This window comes from Dicentrarchus labrax, unplaced genomic scaffold (assembly GCF_905237075.1).
Source record: "Dicentrarchus labrax unplaced genomic scaffold, dlabrax2021, whole genome shotgun sequence".
In the NCBI taxonomy this organism is placed as follows: domain Eukaryota; kingdom Metazoa; phylum Chordata; class Actinopteri; family Moronidae; genus Dicentrarchus; species Dicentrarchus labrax.
Genome location: NW_026136720.1, coordinates 9,045,906 through 9,059,110, shown reverse-complemented (window position 1 = coordinate 9,059,110; position 13,205 = coordinate 9,045,906). Strand labels below are relative to the sequence as shown.

Genomic DNA, 13,205 nt, shown 5'->3' with positions numbered 1-13,205 from the left:
CTTGGTTTGCAACTTTTGGCCTGACAGATTGTGGCACTAATGACCATTATCTGTAGAAAGTCTATGTGTCAGAGGGGTAAACAAAGAGAGGGCAGGTGCCAGCGCAAGCCAACTGTTGGATCTCAGTTGGATTGGATGAAACAACACTAATAGACTGTTATATTTTATTCATTGTTTTTGATTGTACTAAGCGATTAGTGTTGAAAGCATGAATTGACAGAAAACTGGCAACAATGGAGTTACCGGTAAAGTCATTTGAGAAAAAAGTGGAAATATTACCTGGTTCCAGCTTCTCCAATATGAGCATTGTCTGTTTTTCTCAGGTTTCTATCATTAGAGTATTTCACAAAACAAGTGATCTGACACCATGATCTGGGAACATTTTGACTATATTCTGACATGTTATTCTACGACTAATTAATTGATTACAGTAAGTGAACAAATAACAGATTAATCAACAATTAAAATAATAGTTGAAGCCCTACACTGATAAAGTTTTTATTTTTGCAAATATAAACATAAACATTTTCTAAATATCTAATAACACATACCCAGTGCCAAATCTGTCCAGTAAATGAGCTACTTGAGAGTCTGCGTTGGATTTGTTTAAAAGCCTGCTCTCCATGTAATTTGACAGTCTAGACACAAATAATATACCAAACATAAAAATCCACCAAAGTGAACATAAACACTAGTTTTGGATAAAAGAAAGCTGCGTGAACTCACTGATACAACAAATAACAGCTTCTGACTGATAAAGCAAAGATACAAAGCGACTGCCGATTTAAAATGACTTCCATTTGATGAGTTGTGTTTGCTTGCCTGCAGCATGCCTCTGGTGTATTTTGGAGGGAATAGCAGATTTATGGTTGTTTTATATTATTGTATGTCCCTAAGGCATGTTTTTCTTCAGCTGACAAGCAGCTTAAAGAAACTATGTGGCATCTCTCAGTGTTTGTCAGCTTTGCTCACTGTATGTTACACATCAGTCACTTTGATTTTGACAGTTTGATGCTTATTTTTACTTTGAGAGAGACAAGATTAATGTGTGGGTACACTCAAAAAAAGGTTCATTTTTGGATGTACCTGCATCAACTTTTGGCTGACTGATAAGGCTGATGTAAGGTATGAGATGTTCGGTTATTTTTGCAATGCTGACATTTACAGTGTGCTAAAGATTTGAAGTCTCAAAACAACCTACACCAAATCTGAGATGTTCAAAGTGTGAGTGTGTGTGTATGTACACCCACTATCTGTTTCTCCCCCGGGTTTCCAGAGCTGAAGGTGGTAGCGAGGGTGGAAGAGCAGGGTTCGCTGTACCACGGCACGTTGCCGGACTGCGTGGTGCTGCTGATGGACAGGGTGTAAATGCTGTTGGTGTAGCCGTCACAGTTACAGCTGTCCTGCTCCCGGCCACCATTACCCGAGGCCCACACAAAGATGGAGCCTAGTCTGCTACGTCCCTGCGGTATAGAAACATACATACTCTCATATAGTTGTTGCACAAAATAAGAGAAAGAGATTAATAAGAGCTGGTTAAGTGTGAAAAATTGCCATTGACAAAGAAGTTTTTCTCACTGCTTAAACGCCTTGTCACTTACGTGTTTCGTATGAAAACAGTGAGCCGCTTTAGGCACAACTCTTATTAATACATCATAATGTCAGGCGACTTATTGCGGCAGAACATTGGATAATAAACAGGAGAAATGTAATTACGAAATCTATTCAGGCTGAATATAATTTAGGGGCCTGATAAATGACAACATGATATCTGGCAGTGAGATTGCATGCTCCTAAAATACACACACATACTATATGAGACATACATTTAATCCTGTTGGGTCTAGACTGCCAATAGCAGGCTAGAACGCTTGTGCCGGTTTATGACCCAGATTAATATTTAAATAAACATTTTAGCAAGTAACAAAGGGTGTTTTATGCCAGTGCAGATTATACTGTTCCTTCTTTTCCAAAACACAAATTCGTTTTTATACATTTGTTGGATTAGACTGCAACAAATCTTTATGCTTCAAAGATCGATGGTTGCCAGGGACATCCCAAGTTGTAGAAATTTGTTGCACATTTTTTCAATTTTTGCCTCCCTGCACTGGTAACCTGTGGCCTTTAGAATTGATTTGGTCTGTCCCCTTCCTACATTGCTGACCTTCTTTCTCTCAGTGCATAGCTGATAATAGCCTGAGGTCTGCTGACCAGTTGTTGCTCAATGTCCCCTGGGTTTGGGCTGGAGACAGAGGGCAGCCGGGCATCTGAATAGCCTCTGGGTGGAGAAGGGTGTTCTTTTGTCCAAGTCTTACAGGTTTTTTATTTCATTTTTTTAGTTTATTTTTTTCCTCTATGCTTTTCTTAGTAAGTAAAATATATATTAGGCAAGCACTTTTTTCTTCTTTGTTAGACCTAGATCTCTCCATCTTTATTCAGAAACAGATATATATATTTATTCTTCTGTGAAACACGTTTTTTGAGAGGTGCCAAATAAATACAGGGTTATTATCACAATCTACTCGCAACTTGTATTTCTATTCAGCATTAATCACACCCTGTGATTCGAAAGTTAATTTAACAATTAAAGTAAAGTCTTTCATCAAAGTGTGAATGTGGCAACTCCGACACTGTGGCATTCCGAATAAAATTGAAAGATGAAAACTTTTCTTCTTCCCACCTACAGTTCGAACCAAGTGGGCGGATTAAATATTCATTTTGGAGAACAAAACAAGAAGCTAAAAAGTACATTTGATGAAGGGAACAGATAAAAGAAAGTGGTGGGACTGCTTCTGGATCCCACATACAGAGAGCAGCAACAATGAAACCGTTGATGGCAAGTAAGAAATTGGTGAGAGAAAACAAATGTATACCATTTCTTCTTCCACCCTCTTAGTCACACACAGATACTCAACACTACAAAAAAAGGAACAAAAAAACTTGTTGTTTTCAGTCAGAGTGTTTGATGGAAAAAGCTGCAAAAATGTTTTGTACTCTGTTCTGCTCTGCTCTCTGCCGGCTTGAGTCTTTCTTAAACAAATAAAAGTCCTGTCACATCATCAGTTCCAGTATTGTGGCTTCACAGATACTGGAGTCTTTGCTTTCTTATCACTGTTGTTACAACCCTGTTTTCTCTGGCATGGTTAATCAAATATTACATGTACAAATGGACCTCAATTTGAACTGAACAGAGACTTTAAACAAGCTTGTGCAGAGTTAAATAATAAAAAAACAGGATTATCCTTTTCATTTTCTTTAAAGGAATCCTACATCTCCATCTCACAAATGACGTCTGTTCAGACAAAAATATCCCACTCCATGTATAGTGCTGTTTGAACTGTACTGCATCCTAACACAAGAGTCTTGAAGCTATGGCTAATACTCCTAAACCTTCCAGCCCATTTATGACCTGATGTTGTCTTTGCTGCAGGTTGTGGAGGCCAGAAGATACCACTTCAGTGCCAGGGGTTATCTGGCTGCCAAGAGAACACATGCTGAACCAGAAAGGTCCTGTTGGGCTTCTGTCAGGCATTTTTTCCCCACTAACACACCGTGATATGTGGAGCAATTCACATTTTGGGATGTGACATATAAATCATTCTTTTCTAAAGAAAAATTTGCAGTTTCATTCATTCATACGCTAATTACTGCGGTCTTTGAATCTAACTATTGTTCTGCATCAGTGCCTGCTGCTCCGTTTCTATTTTCTCTCATCTCACATTTATCATTTAGCTGTTCCGCTAAGGTCTTTTGATGTAACATGCTGACACATGAGAAATGATGATATTAGCCTTAGATACTAGGTCATACTCTTTAATGTCTTACTCTATCCAACCCTAAAGGACGAGTCAAAGAGCAATTAAACTCACCTTGAGTATGTCGTTTTCTACAATACATCTCAGAGAGATATCCTCCATTAAATATTTATAGTGTATGATTTTATGGTGAAAAAACCCCCTCAAATTTCTAACTGCTTTTTTTTTGCTGCATGAGAGAAATTGCTCCGTATGTAGCTTAAAAGTAATAGTTTGATGTTTTGGGAAATACGCTCACAGAATTTGCCTCCTTGCCAAAAGTTTGATGAGAGGATCAATACCACTCTCATGTCTGTACGGTAAATAAAAAGCTGGAGCCAGCGGCTGGTTAGCTTAGCTTAGCATAAAGACTGGAAACAGGGAACTCTGTCCAAAAGTAACAAAATACACCGGACAGAGCGTCTCTAAAGCTCAGCACGTCTGTTTCCCCATCAATTAGTGTTTCCCTCTACCTTAACCTGAGCCCAGATTGATCCCTAAATTCAACCAGTCATTTTCTGCTATGCTTAACCTCAATTTAGCTTTACCTGAACCCCAACCAGTCATCTCTGTGATGCCAAACCATCATTTATCCTATGCCCTAACCCCAACTGCCGAGGGAAACGGTATGGGAAACACGGTTTTAAAGAGAAACTGACTTTGACATTAGAATGGCAGAGAAATACTCTGGCACATAATCCCTGTAAAATGGTGCAATGCTGTTCTTACACTTTGGTTTTCGTGTGGATAAAACAAACAAGGTATAACAAGTGAATTAACAAGCTTTAGAGGTGCTGGTAGGCGGATTTTGCTACCTTCAAACAGAGCCAGGCTAGCTGTTACCCCCTGCTAAGCTAAATGAACTGTTTGCTGGCTTCAGGGTTATATTTACCTTACAGACATGAGAATGGTATCAACCTTCTCATCTGTTTTTGAGCAGAACAAAAGGACAAACCTACGTCAAAGAGCTGATGTGAGTTTGACAGCGATGCATGAAGTAAGAAACGAGAAAAGATATTAGTAGATTAAAAGACCAAGCTTCTGCTCTGACTGACCTTGGTGATTCCCTGGAGGAAAGCCTCCTTAGCCAGCTTGGCAGGGCCGTCCAGTGACTTGCCATCGTCCTCTGGACCCCAGCTGGCACTGTAAATGTGGATGTGCTGAGGGTTGAGGCTAAGAGAGTGGGCCTCCACCACGTCTGTCACCTCTCCATCCAACATACGAACTCCTGCAAAATGAACACGCAATGCGGTGAAGATTAAGTGACCAAATGAGAGAGGCATGAAACGTGGTGGAGCAAGAGAGACAGAATGACAGATGGAGGAGAGATAGTGAGCGTATGAAGTTTTATCTCTCAGGAAAAGAGATAGCGAGCATAGGAATTTTAGCTTCAGATGGTGGAGAGGTGACAAAACACAGCATGAGATGGCAAGAAAAGAAAACTTGTCCAAATAAGACTGAAATAAATCGGCCGGACTGCAAATACCCATTTATCCTTCCGCCTAAAAAAACAACAACCTTAAAACAAAACAGAAAAACAGGAGAAAAATAAAGACTTCACAGCTCCAGTTTTAATGAGTAAGCATACATTGCTTCCCCCACGGATGCTGCTCCGACAGATACTACACTATTTTACTGTCACATAAACAAAAACCCTGCTGGTTGTTAAACCAAGAAAGGCCGTTTCCTGACCCCACCAAACCCACAGAAAGGACAAGTAGATGAATCTAACAGACTGCAGAAGAGAGAAAGCCACACATACACACACTCACACAGATATAGATGAGCAGAGAGTTTACAGAGCCTTCAACAGACTGGCGTGTCCACAGGGTAGCACCAAATGTCACCTTTCATCATACCTGAACGCAACCCTGTCTGAGCCTTTGAAGTGAGCAGCCTCAGATCACTCGTCTGAACATTAATGGTTGTAGAGAGGCATGAAATGAACCTCCCTCAAATAAGGTCCATTACTGGGAGAGGACCCCAGGACCTCAGAGGTAACACTACGACAGACGACGTCCCACATTAAGACTTCAATAATCCATTCTAGACAACCTGCCTGGCCCTGCAGGCACAAACATGTGCCAGTAGGGATGGAGCCAAAGCTGTAATTACTCTGTTGGTGCGGGAATTCGGCGTAACACAAGTTTGAATACTGAGAAGCCTGAAGAAAAAAAAAAAAAAAAAAAAAACTTTACTAAACATGCAACATAAAGCACAATGTTTGCTCGGTGATCATTATGCCCGGGCTGTATTGCAGCAGTAATAGCAGATAATAACTGTCGTAACAACTCTCATCAACTTCCTGCAGCTCATCCATTCCTTATTAAGCGACTGCTGTGCGAGTTCCCTGCAGCTCCAGTGAATCAGAGGTAGCGAGTAGGAATGCAGCTATCTGTGTGTGTGTGTTGGGAAAACAGGTACAGTAGGAGGTTGGAAACACCAAGTGAGGCAAGTAGGGTCAATTACAGCTTTTAAACACTAATCACTGCTCGGTAAGGATACGCAAATTTATGTGTCCCCATAAACGTGACTGCTTGTGCATGCGCACACACACACACACACACACACACACACACACACACACACACACACACACACACACACACCGCATTGGTATTTGGGAACAAATCCCAACTGTTTATAAACAATCCACTGACCCCCGAGACGTGAACAGATTCACAGAGGATTAATTTATGAGAGCGGGGCCAATGCACGGCTCCATCGGGAGATGAATGGTAATGAAGACAAAGAAGGAGAGTTATGAGTAACATCTGTGAACAGGACTGCTCATGGCTCCACTGGCTCCGCTGAGTCTTGTTGGCTGCCATCATGTCATTGACAGATTGTTTGGTGACAAAAGTTACTAACAGCCCCCTTGGAATACTTTATCAAATGGAAAAAATTCAGGAGACAACCCCAGCCATCCTTTTAGACTTAATTCGTGATCACAAAAGAGTATCTGCTTTCTTAATGCATATCTGGACATGCTGACAGCTTTATTACTGTTGAAACAGGAGCCTACCCTAACAGTCTTATTTTGACCTGCTTTTTAGGCTGAGGATTAACACAGTGGTATGAAAAGAGGTCCACTGTGTTGTGCTTTCTTGGCATCCACATAATACTAAACTTAGATTGTTCCCCCATCACAAAGGATTAAACAAAACACTTAAAAAATTTAACTTGCTTTTTATCTAATTGATGGAAGACAGACTGGATTTTCAGTGCCAAGTGTCCAATAAAGGGAGGTTAAGTTTTAAAATGTGCTGGTTTGAATTAAAAAGAAAAAGAAAAAAGACGGGTTCAGATATGAAAGTCACTAAACAAGCATGTGACAGTCCTATTGAAGCCATGATCTACTCATGGAGAACCTGCCGGAAATGATCAAAAGCAATTTTTCTCAGTGGCAGCAGATCAAGGACACTTCACATTGCGCTCTTGCCTATCGCCGCGGCACACCTTGACTCTCCTGCATCTAAACAATAGACAGTCAATCAGTTTGTAAAATGCCAACGGTCCAGAAAAAAAGATTATGAATATCAGTTTGAAAATCTATTACAGGGTTACTAAAGCATAATGGAAAGACAGAGCTAAATCTGTGATTCTGATTCAGGTCCAACACTAAAGGGAGCCTAGCTGAAAGAAATCCACATCTACCTTAATTAGTTTGAATGTGAATATTATTGTGCATATAATTTCTAATTAAGATCACATAAAAACTCATTTAAATTATTATTATTTCTAATTACACAGTGTTCCCAATTTAAAAATCCCAATGGTATACTTCACTCACCTCCAATTTTAGCATTATAAGCCACACCTACACCACACACACCGTTGTTTGCTGCAGCTGCAACTTCTCCTGCACACCGTGTTCCATGTCTGGGAAGAGAAAAGTCACATAGGGGAGTAATGAAAAAAAGGGAAGAATATTAAAGTGAAACAACTTACACATTAAGCAGGGGCATCACAATAAGTCAGCTAAATACTAATAGTAAAAAAGCAGCAACCGTCTGTAACTCCTTGAACTGAGCTCCACTTTTAAACAATACAGTAGCTGAAGTGTTGCTAAAAATACACCAAAGTCAAAAGAGCAGCAAAACGACCCACTGGCGCTTTTCTAACTCCAGCAGACTCGTGTCAGAGTCGTAACAATAAGCCAGAAAGTCTGATACGCCTTCCGAATTAAAGAGGCATTCATTTGATGAGTTTTACAATTCAAGAGTCACTCAAAACAACAACAACAACTTCATGGTGAACACGGCGTGCAATTAGAATCAGATTACATGCAAAATAAGCATCAACGGGCACATTTAGTCAAAACTTTTAAGGTAGGTAGGTTTAATCAGCTTCTTACAATGAGCGATGGGGTTCTACAGTAACACACTATTTTCTGCCAAAGTCTGAACAGTTTTGGTGGTTTCACATGGTATATTTCTATATTTGTGTTTTTGTCTTTCAGTTGTAGTTATTGTTGCCTATTAGTTGGAATGAAAAAGGTGATGCGACGCTCTGCTGCACTGATCAGTGTTTAGTAACACTTGGATCAAAATCTGAAGACAGTTGAGAGGTTGTTTGCTTCTTCTGCCAGCACTGTCAATCAAATCTGACCAAACACTCCCACACAGTCACAGATTTACTGACATTCTGAGTGTTACATTCTCAATAAATAATAATTGAGGACTTTAATTACTGCTCATTTTCTCATTAATATCCTATGTTGTAGAGCTGGGGGTCTGCAACCTTTTTGAGTGCAATTTTGAAATCTAACAAACAATGTTTAATATCATTGAGATTGACATTAAGTTTAATTATGACACCACATCAAAATTTAAATCTTCAGGGATCTGTAATCAGCGTTTGAAACTCCTATTATAGAGAAATACCAAGTATTGTGTTGAACAGTTTTTCTAAACAATTTGTTTACAGATGAATGTTTCTGTGCATTTCCATCCTTGACTTGAGATCTACTGTATGTACCTGTGAGTGTACAACAGTGCATACAGTCAATATACAGTACTTCCATAACCCTCTTCTGTTAAACACAGCTACTTCACAGAGTACCTCTCTTCACCTCTACTCAGTTTCTGAGAAGAAATATTGGAAAAGTGATGAAATCTTCTGACGTGCAGGCTGCAGGGATACAGGCTCTTTGAATCAAAAATAACTGAGGTGAAACCTGAGAACAAATACAAAGATCTGTCTAAAACTAACTTTACCTTGACGCTCAGTGGCCACAGGCCATCCAAATGAGATATGAGATGCTATCGATGCACATGAATTATTCACTGAGTCCCTCATTAAAACCTTCAACCTGCCTTGAGTTTCAGAGAACAGACAGGTTCCCCATAGTGTGATGTCTAGATGTCAAATACACAAACACATCACAAACAAATACCACGACGACCTCCAAAATGTGCTTTATCAACTACAGAACCAATGTTGTAAAATACAATTGAAAGTCTAAATTTCATCCTTTACAGCTCTGCATCATTCCAGGCAAAAAAAAAGAGTAATCATTAATAAAATGGATTTAATTTGTTTCATTGAATTCTGGGATTGAACCGGTGTGATCAGACTGAGAATGGATGGAGCAGCATTTAACAAAGGTCATTAAGATTGTCCCCTGATTACAGTGCTCCTATCTGATTGGGAGGTGTACAGTTTCACACCCGTGTCCGGGACGAGCCGTGTGAACGCTATCGGAACAAATGACATCCACGTTCCATTGTTTTGGAAGAGCCAAAAATTACTTCATTTTTGATCTCCCAACCTCCCTGATGATGAGGCAGAGGACAAAGTCGTTTCACAGGGTCAGAGCACGGCTACGCCTCCAGCTGGGATCCTGATTAGACTCTGTGTAGCTCTGTGATATATTAACCACCTGCTAATTCTCACTCTGAAACATTTTAGCAGAGGATCACTGCTGTGTTCTTCCTAATTCTTCTTTTGTCTTTCTTACTTTCTCTCTTTTTCCTTTCTAAAATCTCTGGATTTACAACAAAAAAAGGACTGTGTTGAAATGTTGACAATGCTGCAGCTGGATCTATCCAAACGAATAATTTATTACATGACCCGGGCTGTCAACAACTACAAGCATTAAAGTGATTTTTAAACAAGTAATCAACTGGCCTGACAGGGCTTATTTTTCACTGACAGATATGCCCTTACACAAGGACCTTGGACCCAACATATGGCAGGGTGTAATACATCACAAACGTAATTAAAATGTTATCATTGCTATCAAGAGGTTAAACTACATTGTTTTACTGCTAACCAGTTTATTTCATTTTGTTCAAATGGCAGCAGTCAATGGAGAGTTAACGGTTCCCTCAAGAACACTTTTTGTAGTCAGGGGTTAAATTGAAGCTTATGTGGGGAGGCCATTTGTTTTTAGCAGCATCTTGTAGCTAGCAGCAGTTTTTTATGAAACGTCCATTTATTTATGATTTAAGAAACATCTAGTGTATGAATCAGCTTGTGGCTTAGCCCAGAGTCTCAGTCATTCAGATTCCAGATATGTTGATCTCTGTACAGCAGGACATCTCTGTCTGCATGTTAAGTGGCGAGCAGACCTTTGAGTGAGTATCTTTTGTTTAATCAGAACACTAAAGAGGAACAGACCTTCCCACTCATTACATTTTAGCTCACCACTGCACGCCTGACGTTCTCTGACTGACTGGCTCTACAAGCTCGTCCACACAAATCAATCATGTTATTATGCGCTGAAACACTGCGGAGTGGGTGTTGAATGGTGACTGTCAGTCATTTCAAGCCAGAAGCAAATGTAGCTATGAGACCACTAGCCTTACTGTGAGTGACTAGCATGTAAGTTATATTCTTTCTTTCACTATCAGTGCTACTCAGGACAGACATAGCACAATAAAACCTACTGCAATTTTTATATTTAAATGCGCCTGCTTAATATAAAACATAAAAACAAACATGGATGAAAGCTATCTGAAGACATGCAAGACAGTAAATGCTTCCTCTGTAATTTAATGTAGCAGGGGGTCACTGTTGCACACCAGTCTGTGTTTTAATGTGAAGGGATCTAGTGCACATTCCAGTTTATGTGCTATTGTTCTTGGAAATGATACTTAAAAATTATAAATACAACTTTGAACTTGTTTTTTTATAGTTTGAAGTTTAGCCACATTTTAAAGCAATTTACACGTAACATTTTCTTCTGCAGTGTTCTTGCGGTGGAACACTACTGAGTAGGAAGGAAACCCTAATTTCTAATGGGAACACATTCTTTCACTCTTCTTTATTTCACAGGCCAGAGAGCTTGCAACCATCCACACTGGCCAAAAGCACACATAAGCAGCACCGGTGCTGGCCAGATGGCTTGGCCCACAATTCTACATGCTTGTGCTGTGCAGACATTTGCAGTTGAATTGCAGAGCAAATAGCAGCGTTAACTGTCAATGGCTTTTGTTTAAAGACAAACAAACAAAAAGCTTGGTTCACAGATTGGCTTTTTGAAACAAAGACGCTCTGAATTTGTGTCTGGAAAATACACTTTTTTTAATATCTTATTAGTGATGCTGTGACTCAACTAATCACAGTTTAACCTGAAACAATTAGGTATTATTTTTAAAACTCAAACAAAGTCCATGATGGTTAATGGTTTGACATGGAGGTCATCATTTCGCTGCAACTATCTGCATATACAGTTTTTGTTTTATCCACAGCATGGAAAATAGGCTTTTGTGCTCCAGACAGCACATATCCTCAGACCAAGGAGTTGTGGCCACAGATGTGATGCCAGGCAGGGGATTCAGCCAGGACGGGCAGAGAGAACACAGAGCCAGAGGCCTGGGAAGACATTTATAGAGTGGCTGTACACACCAAGATGCAGCTGTTTTGAATACTATCTGCATGTGCATGTGTGTGTGTGTGTATGTGTGCAAATGAGTGTCCTGGATTGAATACAGCTAAAACAGCCAGACAGCTTAATATGTCCAGGGAGGCTCAGATGTGCCAGGGCAGACAAAAGGGTTTGAGACGAAGAAACAATTTTGTCTGTCAAATGTCCATGAAATTAAATGATTTCCGAGACACTATATCCATTTAAAATACATAGGAAGAGATGTCACAAAGAACGAGTTGTGGGGTCAGGCATCAGTGTCGTTTGAAAAGCTGGAAGTTTACAAGACGCAGGCTTTAAAAATAGTTCAGCCTTATCTCGACGGAAGGCAATCACAGTAAATAAATCATTAGTATGTTAGCCGGGAGGATGGCAAAAGCTACAGGCTTTGTCCAAAAGACAAGCTGAGGAGAAAAGACCCAACAAAGCTTAAACAAAGCTTAGATAAAAGGCTGCTGGACTAGAGGCGCTCTATTCACACAGCCAATGTGACCTCCCTTATCTTATCAGAAGGGACTGAGTGAGGTAATGGTTTTATCTCTCCTCTTCATGGACAAGACATTTTGGTCCAGTCATTGCCCAGCCATTTTCTGGAGAACGTAGACATGTCACCCAACACGATCTCTCTGGATATGACGCAATTAAGTCACAGACCATACAGTCAATATATTGCACAGTACTGTCTTTCTATGTACAGCAGACTCTGCAAGACACTGCATACAAAATTCTAGTTTGCCTTGGCCCATCCGTGTCTGGTCAGCGTCCACTGTATCTATTGTTATGGGCTTACACACTCATACATTCTGTATGCTGTAGCCTACTGTGTGCCAGATAATTGTCATTTGTGGTGGAAAAAAACTATAATTATTTTCATTTACAACAAAATTATGTCTATGTGTTGGTGAAATATGATTACAAGGTTGAGATCCTCTGTGTACCTCTGCCACAGCTTACAGACACACAAACACCTTTTTCATTCATATGGGACGTGATCCTCTGTGAGCTCTGGTTAAATGAATGTTAATTTGTGTGAAGAATCATAATACAAAATTTGATTCTAACTTCAAAGTCAAATGCTCACAGTTGAGTAAGGTTCATGATAAAGTTTTTAATTATCATCAGGGGTGCACAGCTTCCCTGTATCTGAAGCCCTCGCACCGCCTATGCTGAACTCCACAATACGGCTGTTGAGTTCAAATATCAACAAATTTTCTCCGGTGCTTTACATCTAAACCTGGATATATACTTGACACGAGGGGTTAAAGAAAGTTATGTATATATTTGTGGCAGCAAGTTTAGATTTTAAGGGTCAGTGTCGGATTTCAATAGTTGATGTCCGTATGGTAGCACTAGACTGTATTTGGTCAGGCTGTGTCGTGGTTTAATTATACCCCACATAATAACTGTGTTTACATTCTTTCATTTACTTTGTGATGAATATGAGTGATGGTTCACCTTGTCTTATTACTGCATATAAGACTGTTTCCAAGCAGTCCCAGTGTTTACGTTCTTTCATTTGCTGTGACAAGGAGCTGGGT

General features: G+C 39.9%; 1 protein-coding gene across 5 annotated transcripts in view; it reads right to left on the bottom strand.

Moving 5' to 3' along the window:
• Window positions 1–13,205, bottom strand: part of furinb (furin (paired basic amino acid cleaving enzyme) b) — a 78,145-nt gene that overhangs the window by 11,192 nt on the left and 53,748 nt on the right. For all 5 annotated transcript variants that reach the window (XM_051383563.1, XM_051383564.1, XM_051383565.1 and 2 more), the window contains 3 exons: window positions 7,588–7,676; window positions 4,850–5,022; window positions 1,251–1,463 (listed from right to left, as the gene is read on the bottom strand). In XM_051383563.1, the coding sequence (XP_051239523.1) occupies window positions 1,251–1,463; window positions 4,850–5,022; window positions 7,588–7,676 (475 nt within the window). The remainder of the gene's footprint in view (window positions 1–1,250; window positions 1,464–4,849; window positions 5,023–7,587; window positions 7,677–13,205) is intronic.